The 16,226-nt window shown below is 49.2% G+C and overlaps 1 protein-coding gene across 1 annotated transcript in view; it reads right to left on the reverse strand.

Annotated features, from left to right (window-relative positions):
• Positions 1-16,226, reverse strand: part of LOC141265103 (solute carrier family 22 member 13-like) — a 72,746-nt gene that overhangs the window by 30,332 nt on the left and 26,188 nt on the right. Inside the window, exons 3-4 of the mRNA XM_073677754.1 lie at positions 4,550-4,704; positions 1,065-1,233 (exon numbers count right to left, since the gene is read on the reverse strand). Coding sequence (XP_073533855.1) covers positions 1,065-1,233; positions 4,550-4,704 — 324 coding nt within the window. The remainder of the gene's footprint in view (positions 1-1,064; positions 1,234-4,549; positions 4,705-16,226) is intronic.

The following is a 16,226-nucleotide window of genomic DNA, read 5'->3' on the forward strand; positions in this document are numbered from 1 at the left end:
AGTACCTATAGGGGTGAGAACCATGACAAAATGCAAAAGTGACCAAACAACAGCCAAAAAGGATGAGAACAGACAAATGGTCTGTGGTCACCACCTGCAGAACCACTCCTTTATAGGGGTATCTTGTTAATTGCTTATCATTTCTACATATTGCCTGTTCCATTTGTACAGGAGAAATTGATTCACAATCAGTGTTGCTTCATAACTGGACAGGTTGATTTCAAAGAAGTGTTATTGACTTGGAGTTGCATTGTGTTGTTTAAGTGTTCCCTTTACTTTTTTGAGCAGTGTATATAAAAATAATACAGGAGAAAGAAATCATCAATCTTTTAGCACTTTTTTCTAAACTTAGGACCCGATTAATCAAGAGCGGCAATTTTCTCTTTGGTCTTGATAAGAGGGCGTTGTGGAGTTTCTCCTGATGTGTGGTGGGAAACATTCCATAAATCTTACATCAGTACTTGACTAGAGTAAAATTTCTGGCATAAGGAACACCACAGCTCGTTATGAATTAGATGAGCCCAGGGGCCATACCCCCGCCGCGTCCCAGCCAACCACAAGCTGCACCCAGCTCGGCCCATTTTGGTATAGCTGGGAGAAAATGCCAAAAGTCGCTAAATTTTTGCCCAGCTCTGAGTTGCGCCAAAATTTTGCAACTTTTCTAAACAATTTATGCCAGAATTCTGGTGAAATTTCTTTGATGAATTGGGGTCTAAAAGTTTGGCTTTTGCCATTTTTATGTTTGTACCAAATTCAAAATAGCATTTATGGCATATACTAACATTTAAACATTTTAATTTTAAGATTTTCATTTGTATGATTTGCTTGACAACATGGGTGTAGTTTTTATTAGACATTTTCAGCTAATTCAGCATTTGAGACATTTTATAATTTTGCGCATTTGCACTCCAGTATCCTCGCAGAGTACAAAATCTGTCTACTTTTTTTTATTTGCGCAGTTGAAGAATAATAAATTCCCTGCAGTATCTCTTCTTAATCACAATTCCAACAATTAGAACATCGCTAGTTTTAATCTTACGCTGTGTCATGCTACCTTTACTTACCAAATATAGAAGAATAATAAGCCTGTAGGTGCAGAGCAAGCAATCTGCAGCAGCCTCCAATTCCTAATTCCATAACCAAGTCCGGCCAGACCCATCTGCCCTACTGCAAAGCAGACGTGACCAATGATAGTGGCGTAGGCACGATGAGATGATCCCACCCACTCCGCAACTGTTAAATAAAAATCGGATATTACAGAAAACAGGTAAAAAATATTTGTTACAAAAAATCGTTGTCTAGGTTTTTGCATAAATCACGTAACAATGATGTAATATGTTCTTTATCATAAAACATTGTTTGCTTTATATAACTTTTGATTTAAAAAAAATGTGCTCGTAAACATTTATTAGGATTTATCTTTAACGGGGCTTTCTGAGCTTTAAATAAATTTCTGCAGTCATCCTATGTGATTGCAGAGTGTCGAAACAGGACACTGTGCAACTGTCGCAATTCCCCTGTATCCCCAGGACGAGAAGGCAATCATGACCTTAAGTATGGAATTTCCATACTTGCTGTCACGTGCTGACTGGATTCAATAGAACAGGGAAGTGAATTAGAATGCCGTTGGTACGTGATTGAAAATTGCATATTTGAGGTCATGTGACCACCCAATTGTGCGGAGAATCTTGACAGTGTGTACAATGCACACTGTCATGAACAGCAGTAGTATAACTAGAGTCCTATGGGACCTGATGGAAAATTTTGATCTGGGCTCCCACCGTCATGTTAGTTACAGTTCTCTTCCCTGTAATAATGTCCACCGTCCTGGCCCCCTTCCCGTTATAATATCCCAGGTCCTGGCCCCCTTCCTGTAATAACGTTCGTGTCCTGGCGCTCTCCTCCAACACATAAAAAAAAAAGATTATTCTTTCCTATTAAACATCCTCTTCCTGCGACACAGAAATGGGGCGGGCGGTGCACATTAGTAACGTTATGTGCCATCCAAGATGGGCATGCCCCATGACTCCATGGCCCCAGTTGCTGTGGCAAGCTCGGAGAACAGGAATGAGCATTTAGGTAATCTGCTGAGATTAAAGCATGTCCAATGGTCTAGCTTTATAAACTATATGAACAGAGATAAAAATGTGGTTTTACAGGCCTGTCAGCAAAATTATTGTCATTTATGTAATATGGACAGGAAAGGCTCAATGTTAGTGACTCTATTCTAGCTATTAGAGAGGGATACTGAGCAGGGGACATCCCTCTATTAAGTCCATTTGTTTTAATTGGATGTATGGTAAAGGGATTGCCCTGATGAGATAACCCCTTTAATTGGCTTCCTATTCAACTGTCCTGAAGGTGCTTTTATATTACATTTACAGTGCATTGTGAAAGCATTTGGCCCCCTTGAACTTTTCTACCTTTTACCACATTTCTGGCTTCAAACATAAAGATATAAAATTCAAATTTTTGGGGGGAAGAATCAACAACAAGTGAGACACAATCGTGTACTGAAAGGAAATTTATTGGATATTTTTAAACTTTTTTAGCAAATTAAAAACTGAAAAGTGGGGCGTGCAATATTATTCGGCCCCTTTACTTTCAGTGCAGAAGTTCAGTGAGGATCTCTGAATGATCCAATGTTGTCCTAAATGACTGGTAATGATCAATAGAATCCACCTGTGTGTAATCAAGTCTCCGTATAAATGCACCTGCTCTGTGATAGTCTCAGGGTTCTGTTTCAAGTGCAGAGAGCATCATAAAGACCAAGGAACACACCAGGCAGGTCCGAGATACTGTTGTGGAGAAGTTTAAAGCTGGATTTGGATACAAAAAGATTTCCAAGTTTTAAACATCTCAAGGAGCACTGTGCAAGCGATCATATTGAAATGGAAGGCGCATCAGAACACTGCAAATCTACCAAGACCCGGCTTTCCCTCTAAACTTTCATCTCGAACAAGGAGAAGACTGATCAGAGATGCAGCCAAAAGGCCCATGATCACTCTGGATGAACTGCAGAGATCTACAGCTGAGGTGGGAGAGTCTGTCCATAGGACAACAATCAGTCGTACACTGCACAAATTTGGCCTTTACGGTAGAGTGGCAAGAAGAAAGCCATTTCTCAAAGATATTGATAAAAAGTTTTGTTTGAAGTTTGCCACAAGCCACCTGGGAGACACACCAAACATGTGCAATAAGGTGCTCTTGTTAGATGAAACCAAAATCGAACTTTTTGCCCACAATGCAAAACGATATGTTTGGCGTAAAAGCAACACAGCTCATCACCCTCAAAACACCATCCCCACTGTCAAACATGGTGGTGGCAGCATCATGGTTTGGGCCTGCTTTTCTTCAGCAGGGACAGGGAAGATGTTTATAATTGATGGGAAGATGGATGGAGCCAAATACAGGATCATTCTGGAAGAAAACCTGTTGGAGTCTGCAAAAGACCTGAGACTGGGACGGAGATTTATCTTCCAACAAGACAATGATCCCAAACATAAAGCAAAATCTACAATGGAATGGTTCAAAAATAAACATATCCAGGTGTTAGAATGGCCAAGTAAAAGTCCAGACCTGAATCCAATCGAGAATCTGTGGAAAGAGCTGAAAACTGCTGTTCACAAACGCCCTCCATCCAACCTCAATGAGCTCGAGCTGTTTTGCAAGGAAAAATGGACAAGAATTTCAGCCTCTCGATGTGCAAAACTGATAGAGACATACCCCAAGCGACTTGCAGCTGTAATCGCAGCAAAAGGTGGCGCTACAAAGTATTAACTCAAGGGCGCCGAATAATATTGCACGCCTCACTTTTCAGTTTTTAATTTGTTAAAAAAGTTTAAAATATCCAATAAATTTTGTTCCACTTCACGATTGTGTCCCACTTGTTGATTCTTCACAAAAAATTTAGAATTTTATATCTTTATGTTTGAAGCCAGAAATGTGGCAAAAGGTAGAAAAGTTCAAGGGGGCCAAAAACTTTCACAATGCACTGTATATTTGCGGTGTTAAATAACCACCAATCGGTACATAATTTCCAATCAGTGGTCATTTATTAGATTATTTAGAAAGGCAGATTGCATAACATGTGCCCAGAATGAAAAGTAATTTATCGCTCTTTGAGCACAGGCTGTTAATTTTCTCTACAGCACAAGTCCTGTTTACACAGGACAATGTGCTGCCGAGAACGATAATCTCTAAGGCAAACCAAAAGATCATTTCACCCAACGAACAAATGTTTTCTGATTCATCAGGTGATCGGCAGCCTGTTTACACTGCATGGTTATCAAGAAATGAAAATTTGTATGATCGCTCGTCCCCAATAATTATGCAGTGTAAATGCACATTGAGGTTGGATTTGAGATAACAAAATTATATTGTGAGCCCCATGGGGTTTAGAAACTGATAGGAGTGCACACAGCACTGTGGAAAGTAGATAACTGAAAATAAATAAGAATAGGTGAGCAAATAACCTTCTTAAATTGCAATCATTTGTAACATTTCATTGATCAGATAACATACAATATCTGAAGAAAGTGTAAAGTACCTAATACAAGATTATTAATCAGGACTCCTGACATGGCGATTCCCACCACACATCTCAACGCTGTATAGACATAGAAGTCGGTGACAAATGCAGCTCCCATGCCGAACGAGAACATCAGTAACATTGAAAGTAATATAACAGGACGCCTTCCAATCCTTTAAAACACAGCAACAATATTTACATTTTTTTTAAAGTGGTTAGTATTATGTTTTGCCATAAATTTGTCTGTGAAGTTAAAAAAAGCACTCCCACTAACTTTTTCATTGATTAAATGTGTGTGTATGTGCATGGGTGTCGCTGGTCCTGGCCCGACGCCTCCCTTCTTCTTTTGATACCATCCTCCTTCTTGCTTTGTGTGGATGATGCGTCCCACGTCATCCACACAGTCTCCTACGCAGGAGCGCGATGCCAGGGACCCTGTGTGGATGACGTAGGACATGTCATCCACATGAAGCAAGAAGGAGAACGGCATCACAAGAAGGGAGGTGTTGGACCAGGACCAGCGACGCCCATCGGACCGGACCACCCTGCAGGTGAGTATAATAAAAAGTGTTTTTGCTGTATATGAGGGCTGTAAGGTGGTGGCCGTATCTCATATGGGGCAAATCTGGTGACAGGTTCCCTTTAAGATCTTCTAATAAGCAGTTAGCAAGCTGATCCAAGTTTCTGATTTTTCTCTTGTGCGAATGTCTCTCCCAGTAATACAGTCTGGATGTGAGATGTGTGTATCCAGGATACTGCTGTCTTCATTCACTTATGTATCAGCACAGCTTCTATTTTGCATTTATTTCCTATTTATATGCTTTCTTCCTTATCTATAACTTGTCTTCTCTGCCCTCCCTAAAACTGAAGAAACTTTCTCCTCTCTCCATTGTGTAGAGATTTGGGTACAAATCCCTCCCTAATGCTATCTTTAACACTAAGAGATTGTAGAGGGAGCAGGGAGAGCGATTAAAAGTAGGAGCTCTGACAGATTTGTGACATTTCTGCAGAGCACTCCGCTAAATAAAGGACTGTCTGGGAATTTCATTTGTCTGTTTCGTTCTAGGAACAGACAATTGTAATTTATGTCCAAAATGTATCTGTTGCATAAATGATGCAAACAGAAGAAGAGCTCCAGTGATTATTATGGAGTCCGTCATCTGTCAGTATTTAGAATGGAAAAAAATAAAAAAAGAACAGATCATGCAAAGTTTTTTTCCCATTCTAAAAATTGACACATAATGGATTCCAGACTGACCCAATAATAATCATCGGGTTCCTTTTACCTCTGTTTCCATCACTTATGCTATAGATATGTTTTTGACATTATTCCATTTGCCTGTTCCTAAAACAGAACAAAGAAATTGAAAATCAAAATGCAAGTGTGAACACAGCCTACAGCAGCAAAATGGTAGAACATTTTAAGGAAGACTATTTAGAAAATGGCTTAATTTGCATTTAGGAAACAAATGAACAACAAAAAAATTCTGTGCAAGGATGCACACAGTCTTCGAATATTGGTTATATTTACAGTTTTAAAGGGAACCTGTCACCAGAAATAATGCTATTAACCTTCAGATATGCGGTTAATCTGCAGGTTAACAGTATTATTATGCTGCCCGGTGCCTGCTCGCAACCGAATGCAGCTCGGAGAAAACTGAACTTTATTCTCCCCGCCAGCATTCAGATTCAGTGACGGTGGCGGCACCGGTTCAATCATCGCTCTTAGAATACAGAGCAGCCGCTGTAACCGCGCCCCCGGCCCTGACTAACTCTCCCTCTGCATTGGGGCTCAGCTGTTAGTCAGAGCCAGGGGTGCAGAAACAGAAGCTGCTCTGGACCGGCGCTGCCCCAGCCCCAATGACTGGATCCGAATGCTGGAGGGGAGAATAAAGTTAATTTTCTCCCGCTGCACTCGGCTGCGTGCAGGCACCGGGCAACAGAATAACGCTGTTAACCTGCAGATTAACCGTAAATTTGCAGGTTAACAGTATTATTTCTGGTGACAGGTTCCCTTTAAGTTCCCAGGGGCTCTCTACTGATCTAACATCTCAGCTATTTCACATTATCTAGTGAAATGCCCCTTTCTAAGATATCTAAAAACAAATCTGTGCCATAAAAATGCTGGTGTGTTTTTGCTGTTCTGGATGAGATTTTTTTTCATATTGTGTGTGATACATATTACAGTCTACTGATAAATTCTAAATAATGGGTTATATTGTAAAAAATTGGAGGCACCAGAATACTTCTCCTCATGGAAAAGCTTAACTTTTATTCTATCCTTAACCACTTCCGGACCAACCATAGACTTTAAATGTTCGGACGGTCTGGCACTCTGCAGTGATGTTCTAGAATGACAATGCACAGGAGTGCACCTAAATGTGATCGTGTAGCTATGGGAACAGGGATCTAGCTGTCAGAGAGCCGAAGTCCTCATAGAGAAGGCAGAGAGGGTTTATTATCGCCTCTGCCGTCTCCATCACTATATATGTAGCACCCCGAGGACTCGGCTGCTACAGGGGTATTGCACCTCAAACCAGAGGTGTGGTATTCCACTCCCGGGTAAGGATGGAGTGTGGGACCAAGCTCAGTTAGTTGCATGTGACGCACCCCTGGGCCTGTGTCGCACAGCGTTGCGCATGCAGGAGCTTACCCGGAGCCGGATCTGTTGAGGGTTGTAGTCTCGTGGCGGTGACCCGGTCCGTGCCCAGGGAGTCAGACTAAGTGGCGTTGTATTAGCGGTAGATGTTGGACGACTACGCCACCCGTTGAATGCAGCGAAGGAGCTGCCGCTGCAGGGCAGACCGCTGAGGCCGGTGGTAGGATTGTGCAGCGTGATAGTATCACCCCCAACGGGAGGGGTATGGCCTCAGGGCAGCCGACGTGGATGATGGGGGTAGCAGGAATCACTCAGAGACGATGCGGTGTAGTTCAGGGTCTTTACTGGTGATAAAGATAGACCCTCCCGGAGTACTGGCTAGCGATCGGGGCCTGGTCAGTCCTTGAGTAGATGGGATCTCCCCTGGCCAGGCGGAGTTGTAGGCCTCCCAAACTGACTGTACTCTTCTGGCTACCTTGCTAGAGGCGGGTATAAGTAGCCCACGTCCCTGAGTGTACCGTGTGGTGCTCACCCGTATGGCCGGTGACTCGGGGCCTTCTAGTGGCGTCCGCTCCACGACGGCGGTGCTGGTCCCACGCGTGTGACCGTGCCTTCGGGTTTCTTGGCCAGAGGACCTGAAATCCCCTGCCGGTCGGTTTCTGCTGCTGGGTAGGAGTTAGTCCCCACAGCCTCGGACTCCGGGTCCGGTGATAGCTTCCCAGTCAGGGCGAGCTCTGCAGCTGCCAGCCCCTGACTCCTTATAGCACTGCTCCCACAGAGCTCCTGATGTTCTTTTCCTATATCTGCTTCTCTTCTCTGTCTCTACTTCTTCTCTACTCACTAACCCTGCCTCAGCCCTAGGTTTATATAGGGGAAGTTCTTCCCCTCCCAGGACTGGGCAGGAGGTGTGGCATGCATAGGATCCCTGACCAAGAGACCTCCCACCTGCTCTCAGACATAACATTGCTGTTACTGTGGAAACCAGACCCCTGGGGTGCCACATTCCCCCCTAGTGAAATTTAGTACTCCGGGACTAAACATATTTTTTAGAAAAACATAACAAGGTATAAACAATAATAATACAATAAGAAAAACACATAAAGATGGTTACGGCGTGTCCGCAACCGGGTGCAATTTTGAAGAAAAGCAAGGTGTCCATTTCACCAAAACAGGGAGACGTAACCAGGTAGGGGTCTGTCCTGCCCCGAGTCCTTAACAGTCTTTAGTCCATTCCTAGGTTACGCTCCAACCAATTGTACAAGGATTCCCGGTAAACCCACCAAGGACACCTAAAAATAACTAGAAACACATAATTATTTACAAGTAACAGACAGGTGACCTCAATAAAACAATTTAAACACTTCAAATCCTCCAACGTGCGGGTAACTGGCCTCTAGTGGCCCTAGTGGACCTACGGAGCTGACTGTCTGGCCCTGAACTACAGGGTGTAGGAGCTGTCAAGGGTAAACTGGGCAGCTGTTTACGGGCTCTTTGGCTCACTAGGGGTACGGCAGGCTCACTATGAGCAGAGGGTTGATCCTCCTGGTCTGCTTGTGTGGAGTCTGCTGCCTCCTGGACCGGCTGCTCTTCCAGCTCTACCTGTTGCTCCGTGGGCACTTGGGATGCTGGTTGGAGGAACGTGAGGACGGGTACCACAACTGCACCATTAACTTGAGTCCAGGACCGAGGGAAGTCTCCGAGCACAGTACTAACCATATCTTCCCTTTCCTCTACGGGTCGAGGGTCTTCTTGCTCTCCTTCTGGGTTCCGTAGCTGTTCGGGACACTTCTTCAGGTGATCCCGGGATACAATGGCTGTGGTTTCCCCTCCGTCTTTACTGATGGTACAAACCTTCGGGTTGTCGTGGCTTGAGGGCAGTACGGTGTATGGGTCCTTCTCCCACTGGTCGTCCAACTTGTGGAGCCGTCTCTTCCTCTTCAAGACCTGCTCTCCGGGTACCAGGGGAACAGCGGGAGCATACTGGTTGTAAGTTTTCTCTTGTCTTTCCCTAGCGAGACAGAGACTTCGCTCCACGCTCTCCTGTACTTTCCGGTACTGCTGCTGCCTCTCTGTGTCCCAGTCTGCTTCCGGTGAAGTGTCCTCGGGTGTCAGGACTCCCATCTCCAGGTCAACAGGTAGCTTACCAGGCCTTGCCCTCATTAGGTAAGCCGGGGTACAGTTGGTGGAACCTACAGGGATGTAGTTGTATAGGTCCACCAGGTCGGGCAGCTTCTCAGGCCACAGACTGCGTTCTTCCAGGGGCAACGTTTTCAGAAGATCCATTACCACCTGGTTCATTTTCTCACAAAGTCCATTAGTTTGCGGATGATAGGGTGTCGTCCTTATCTTCCGGCAGCCATACAGATTGCAGAATTCCTGGAAGACCTCCGCTTCAAAGGCAGGTCCCTGATCCGTCAGCACTTGGTCCGGGTACCCGTGTGGACGGCAGAAATGCTGCTGGAAGGCTCTAGCTGCCGTTTGAGCTGTTAAGTCCTTAACGGGGACGACAACCAAGAACCGGGAGTAATGATCCACAATGGTTAACGCGTAGACGTAGCCACTTCTGCTTGGGGTCAGTTTTACATGATCCAAGGCTACCAGTTCCAACGGCTGCTTGGTGACGATGGACTGAAGGGGGGTCTTCTGGCTGGCACGGTCCTTCCTTCTTAGGTTGCACGGGCCACAGTCTCTGCACCACCTCTCGATGGTTCCCCTCATGCCTACCCAGTGGAACCGCCTGCGCAGCAGGAACTCCAACTTCTTCCATCCGAAGTGTCCAGCCCCGTCGTGGTATGCCTCCATCACCATGGCTGCGTCTCTTCGTGGCACCACTACTTGCCAGATTAGTTCATGCGTCCGGGAGTTAACCATTCTGCGGCACAACTTCCCCTTGTAAAGGAACAGTCGACTCTTCTCAGCCCACAGTTGTTTGGCTTCTTCCGGAGCGTCTGGGTCAAGGCGAGCCTCTGGCCGAGTCAGCATCTCCTTCACCAGCCGGACGGCAGGGTCACTGTCTTGCGTTTCCTCCCAGTTGTAGTGAGGCAAGGGGTTAAACGTAGCGGCTTGCTTACTCCTTACCCGATGGGAATACTGGATAGTCCCATGACGGTGGAACGCGGGGAGTTCGACTTCTTCCAGCCCCTCTGAATCTTCTCCTACGTCCGGTAGGTTTGGCATCCTGGACAGGGCGTCCGCGTTGGTATTGGAGCGTCCTGCCCGGTATTTGATTGTGAACTCGTAGTTGGACAGACGGGCCATCCATCTCTGCTCTAAGGCACCGAGTCTTGCCGTGTCCAGGTGTGTCAACGGGTTGTTATCCGTGTACACGGTGAACCGGGAAGAAGCGAGGTAGTGCTTAAAGCGTTCGGTGACTGCCCACACCACTGCCAGGAACTCTAGCTTAAATGAGCTGTAATTCTCAGGGTTTCTTTCGGTGGGTCGCAGTTTTCGACTGGCGTAAGCGATTACTCGTTCTTTCCCCTGCTGGATCTGGGACAGTACGGCTCCTAGCCCGATGTTACTTGCGTCGGTGTAGAGGATAAAGGGCTGGCTGTAATCAGGGTACGCCAGGATTTCATCCCCCGTGAGGGCCATCTTCAGCTGGCGGAAGGACTCTTCTTCTAACTTCTCCCATTTGAAGGGCGGCCTCTGGTTCTTGGCCTTCCGGGACTGGCCTATCAGGAGGTCCTGCATAGGAGCTGCCTTTTTGGTGAAACCGGGGATGAATCTGCGGTAATAGCCTACCAACCCGAGGAACTGCCGCACTTCCTTTACACTGGAGGGACTTGGCCATTCCTTAATTGCGGTGATCTTATCAGGGTCGGGAGCCACTCCGTCAGCGCTCACCACGTGTCCCAGGTACTGCACCTTTGGTTTTAGGAGGTGACACTTGGAGGGTTTTACCTTTAGGCCGTAGTTTGCCAGAGCTTCGAACACTTCCGCCCAGTGTTTCAGGTGGTCCTCATAAGTCTTGGAATATACGATGACATCGTCCAGGTACAACAGGACCGTCTCGAAGTTTTTGTGGCCCAGACAGCACTCCATTAATCGTTGAAAGGTTCCTGGTGCGTTACAGAGTCCGAACGGCATGCAGGTAAACTCGCTAAGTCCCATCGGGGTGGTGAATGCGGTCTTCTCCCGGTCCGCCTCTGCTACAGGAACCTGCCAGTACCCACTAGTGAGATCCAAGGTAGAGAAGAAGTTAGCAGATCTTAAAGCAGCCAAAGACTCCTCTATCCTTGGTAAGGGGTACGCATCCTTGTGTGTGATACGGTTGATTTTCCGGTAATCTACACACATCCTCATGGTGTTGTCTTTCTTTTTGACTAAGACTAGTGGAGCTGCCCAGGGGCTACAGCTATCCCTGATCACCCCAGCCTCCTTCATGTCCCTAAGCATCCCCTTGGCGTGTTGGTAGTGTGCAGGGGGTACGGGTCAATACCTCTCTTTTATGGGAAGATGGTCTCCCGTGGGGATGCGGTGTTCTACCCCCTTGACTCGCCCGAAGTCTAACGGGTGTTTACTAAACACTCTCTCGTACTCTTGAACCACCCGATAGACTCCCTGTTTCTGGTGTGAGGGAGTGGAGTCAGTACCCAAATGTAGTTGCTGACACCAGTCCTCCATTGTTTCCTTAGAGCCGTTACCTTCCTCCGGGGAAGATGGAGGCAAGGGTTCTACGGACTGTATGGAATTTTGATTGATGGTATACAATTTGGCTAGCGTGGCATACCGGGGCAGGTACACTTCCCTCTTCCCGATATTTATTATGCGAACGGGCACCTTCCCATGGCGTACATTGACCACCCCCCGTGCTGTCAAAATGGTGGGCCTACTGTCTGAGTAAACTGGTTCTACCATTGCCTGGTAATCTCTACCTCTCAGACTAATAGCTGCCGGGCACCAAATCATCATTTCACTTTTTGGGGGCATGGCAATAGGGAAAGGGTCACACATTCTTACGCTACCAATCTCACCACCGGAGAGTTCTATCTGTTGCCGTCGCATCAGTGCCCGGATCTCTTCCTGGAGCACTCGCTGCTGGCCGGAGCTGGCGTTCTTGGCAACCTGCTGTAAAAGGAAAATCACCTCTGCAAGACAATTTTCAATTACATTAGTTCCTAGAGTTATCTTTGGGTGACTCTCGTGCTTGTCAATGTCTACAATGATCAGTCCCTGTGCCGCCAGTTCAACTCTACCGATTTTAATGGTCACCTCTTTAAATCCAATCTGTGGCACGGGCTGACCATTGCTGGTGATGATACTCAAATCCTCGTCAGGGTAGCGGGTGATATCCGAGTCATTCCAGTACTGCTTGAAGAGCACGTACGGGATAGTGGTAACCTGTGACCCGGTGTCCAGTAGGGCACTCATGGGAATGCCATCCAGTACCACAGGCAAGACTGGACGTCCTCCCACATATTTGTCGCGCCAGTTCGATGGGCCTGATGATCTTTTTCCTGGGGTTTGGCCCTCTACCCCAGGTTGTGCCAGTTTAAAGGACAGTACCTTGCCATATGTCCGGGTTGATTGCAGCGGCGGCAGATGGGTTGTCCGTCCTCGTTGTATCGGTCGCTGGGTCTTCCTCTGGCCGGTGGGGTCCTCCTTGGTCGACGCCACGGGATGTCCTCCGGTCCGGATGCCAGCTGGATCTTCCCTGGAGTGGAAACCTGTAAAGACTGCACAGTTCGGGTTAGCGCAGCAACGCTTTTAGCTAGCTCTTGGACCTGATGGTGCAGGTCTGGAGCCGGGTCATTGTTCAAAGCCTGCGCATCAGCTCCCACAGGCCCTGCCGACAAGGGCGCCGCCTCCTGGTGGTAAGTGGTAGTGGGGCGTCTGTGGGTCACAACGCCACCTGGTGCCGGTTCTCGGAGCACCCGGATGGCTCTGTCCTTGAACTGTGCAAATCCCAGATGAGGGTCCTGTAAGGCCATTGCCCGCAACTGGGTTCAGTGGGCATTGCAATATAAACCCTCTATAAATTGTTCAGTCAACAGCCTGTCCTCGTCTCCCACGCCGTCAGGGTCGGTCTGCTTAATGGCTCTCAGGGCCTCTTGTAGGTTCAGGGCATAGTCCCTTATACTCTCGTATGCTCGCTGCTTGCACCCGTAGAATCTAAGCTTGATCTCGGCTGAGGTGCGGGTATCAAAGGTGTCCCTCAGCCGGGTTAGTATCCCTGCAACAGTCCTCCCCCCAGGTGGCCAGGACTTTACCTCCCTTTGGGCTGCCCCGGTTAATTGGGCCACCAGGATGCTCACTTTTTGCTCTTCTGTGAGGGGGTACACCTGGAAGAGGCTATCCAGCTTTTCTCTAAAGTCATGCAGGGTATGTGACTCCCCTGAGTACTGGGGTAGCCAGGCCGCTCCCGGGATATAGGGCATGGTGAAAGGCATGACTGCAGCAGCGGTGGCGCTGGCGGGGGTTGAGGCAGTGAAGCTCTCCTCCGTATCCGACATCTTCCTCCCCCCTAGTGGACCGTGGCCTACCTTGCGATGATCCTCTTCCGTAGGCCGCGGCTCCGCAGTGGATCGTCAGGGTTGAGGACCTTCCGTCGCGCTCCTGTGACGTCGGCGTCTGCTGGGCTCCTTCCAGGACCTTACGCAACGTCCGGACGTGAGGCGGGGCTTCCGTTCTCGCGCGCTTTCGGAGTCCACGCCCCTCTTCTTCCCGCGCGGCGTCTTCAAGATGGCGTCCAACGGCGGGAAAACTCCACGGATGGCGGGAAAAAGGCAGAAGATGGCGCCGGATGGCGGGAAACCTCCACGGATGGCGGGAATCTTCACCACTGGTAAGTTTGAACAGTCTTTTTCAGGCACGCAGTACCCGGTGGTTGCGGGCACGATATCCTGCCGACTACGCCAAAAGTTGACGCACCCCTGGGCCTGTGTCGCACAGCGTTGCGCATGCAGGAGCTTACCCGGAGCCGGATCTGTTGAGGGTTGTAGTCTCGTGGCGGTGACCCGGTCCGTGCCCAGGGAGTCAGACTAAGTGGCGTTGTATTAGCGGTAGATGTTGGACGACTACGCCACCCGTTGAATGCAGCGAAGGAGCTGCCGCTGCAGGGCAGACCGCTGAGGCCGGTGGTAGGATTGTGCAGCGTGATAGTATCACCAACGGGAGGGGTATGGCCTCAGGGCAGCCGACGTGGATGATGGGGGTAGCAGGAATCACTCAGACGATGCGGTGTAGTTCAGGGTCTTTACTGGTGATAAAGATAGACCCTCCCGGAGTACTGGCTAGCGATCGGGGCCTGGTCAGTCCTTGAGTAGATAGGATCTCCCCTGGCCAGGCGGAGTTGTAGGCTTCCCAAACTGACTGTACTCTTCTGGCTACCTTGCTAGAGGCGGGTATAAGTAGCCCACGTCCCTGAGTGTACCGTGTGGTGCTCACCCGTATGGCCGGTGACTCGGGGCCTTCTAGTGGCGTCCGCTCCACGACGGCGGTGCTGGTCCCACGCGTGTGACCGTGCCTTCGGGTTTCTTGGCCAGAGGACCTGAAATCCCCTGCCGGTCGGTTTCTGCTGCTGGGTAGGAGTTAGTCCCCACAGCCTCGGACTCCGGGTCCGGTGATAGCTTCCCAGTCAGGGCGAGCTCTGCAGCTGCCAGCCCCTGACTCCTTATAGCACTGCTCCCACAGAGCTCCTGATGTTCTTTTCCTATATCTGCTTCTCTTCTCTGTCTCTACTTCTTCTCTACTCACTAACCCTGCCTCAGCCCTAGGTTTATATAGGGGAAGTTCTTCCCCTCCCAGGACTGGGCAGGAGGTGTGGCATGCATAGGATCCCTGACCAAGAGACCTCCCACCTGCTCTCAGACATAACATTGCTGTTACTGTGGAAACCAGACCCCTGGGGTGCCACACATGCACTACACTCATCCCATTTCCGGGGGACAGAACAACGGTACTCCCACCAGATAGATGTGCAGGTACGACAGCGTCTGTCCCTGGCTGGAGTGGGAGGGGGGGAGGAACATCCCAGTAGTGTAGGAGCAGTCAGGGGAGGGACTCTGGGCATAGGAAGGAGCCCATTGGGTGCTAGTCACCTGGGCTCGGGTGTCAGAGGGAGTATAAGAGGTGGGCACCATCTTTAGACAAGGTCCTGTTCAGAGGAGAGCCTGTGCAGAGAGGAGCTCAGCCAGAGAGGGCTGACAGAGAGCTGTGGCTCCGGCTGGGCCCAGCTCCAGGGCCAGGCCTGAAGCGCAGAGAAAGAGGAAGGAGAGAAAAACCCAGTGAAAGGCCCAGAGACACAAGCAGAGGGAACCCTGAGATCCCACAAGTGAACTAAGACGGGTGAAGGGTTGGCAGCAGAGGGTACCGGATCCCAAACTGGTAGAGGCTAAACATCCTTAGCCAGGAACCAGAGGTCGTGGACAAGTTTTGGCGCGACCCCTCACCATATCCACCAGGAAGGCAAACCACGCATAGGGTCAGGGAAGCCGGGAAAGGTTTTGCCACCAAAAGACCCGAGGGAGCCGGACAAAGGGGGGTCCCTGGTGAGGACGGCCCGTAGGAAGGAATAGAGGGGAGCTTGGGACCACGCTCTGGAACTGCCTGGGAGTTGGCCGAGTCCCGCACCTGGTGGACGCAGCACGGCTCGGGTGGTCACTGCTGGCCGAAGTGACCGGAGCAACACCTGTGAGTAAAAGCCTTGAAACTGCACCACACGTCTCTGAGCTTCCTTGCTGCACCATCACTACCACTATCATCCACATCTGCTGCCCTGAGGCCATACCCCTCCCGTTGGGGGTTATACCATCCACGCTGCACATCCGTACCACCGGCCTCAGCGGTCTGCCCTGCAGTGGCGGCTTCATAGCCGCATTCAACGGGTGGCGTAGTCGAACATTCTAACATCTACTGCTAAGACTGCCGCTCAGTTTGACTCCCTGGGCACGGACCGGGTCACCGCCACGAGACTACTACCCCCATCTGATCCGGCTCCGGGTAAGCCCCCGTGCGCGCGATGCCGCACGTCACAGCAGGCCCAGGGGCGCGTCAACTTTGGCGTAGTCGGCAGGATTACGTGCCCGCAACCGACGGGTACTGCGTGCCTGAATAAAAGTTCACATTTACCGTAAAAAGGAGTCTCCCGCCAAT

The sequence above is a fragment of the Phyllobates terribilis genome, unplaced genomic scaffold, assembly GCF_046119375.1.
Source record: "Phyllobates terribilis strain yellow unplaced genomic scaffold, ASM4611937v1 Scaffold_4__5_contigs__length_816908805, whole genome shotgun sequence".
NCBI lineage: Eukaryota > Metazoa > Chordata > Amphibia > Anura > Dendrobatidae > Phyllobates > Phyllobates terribilis.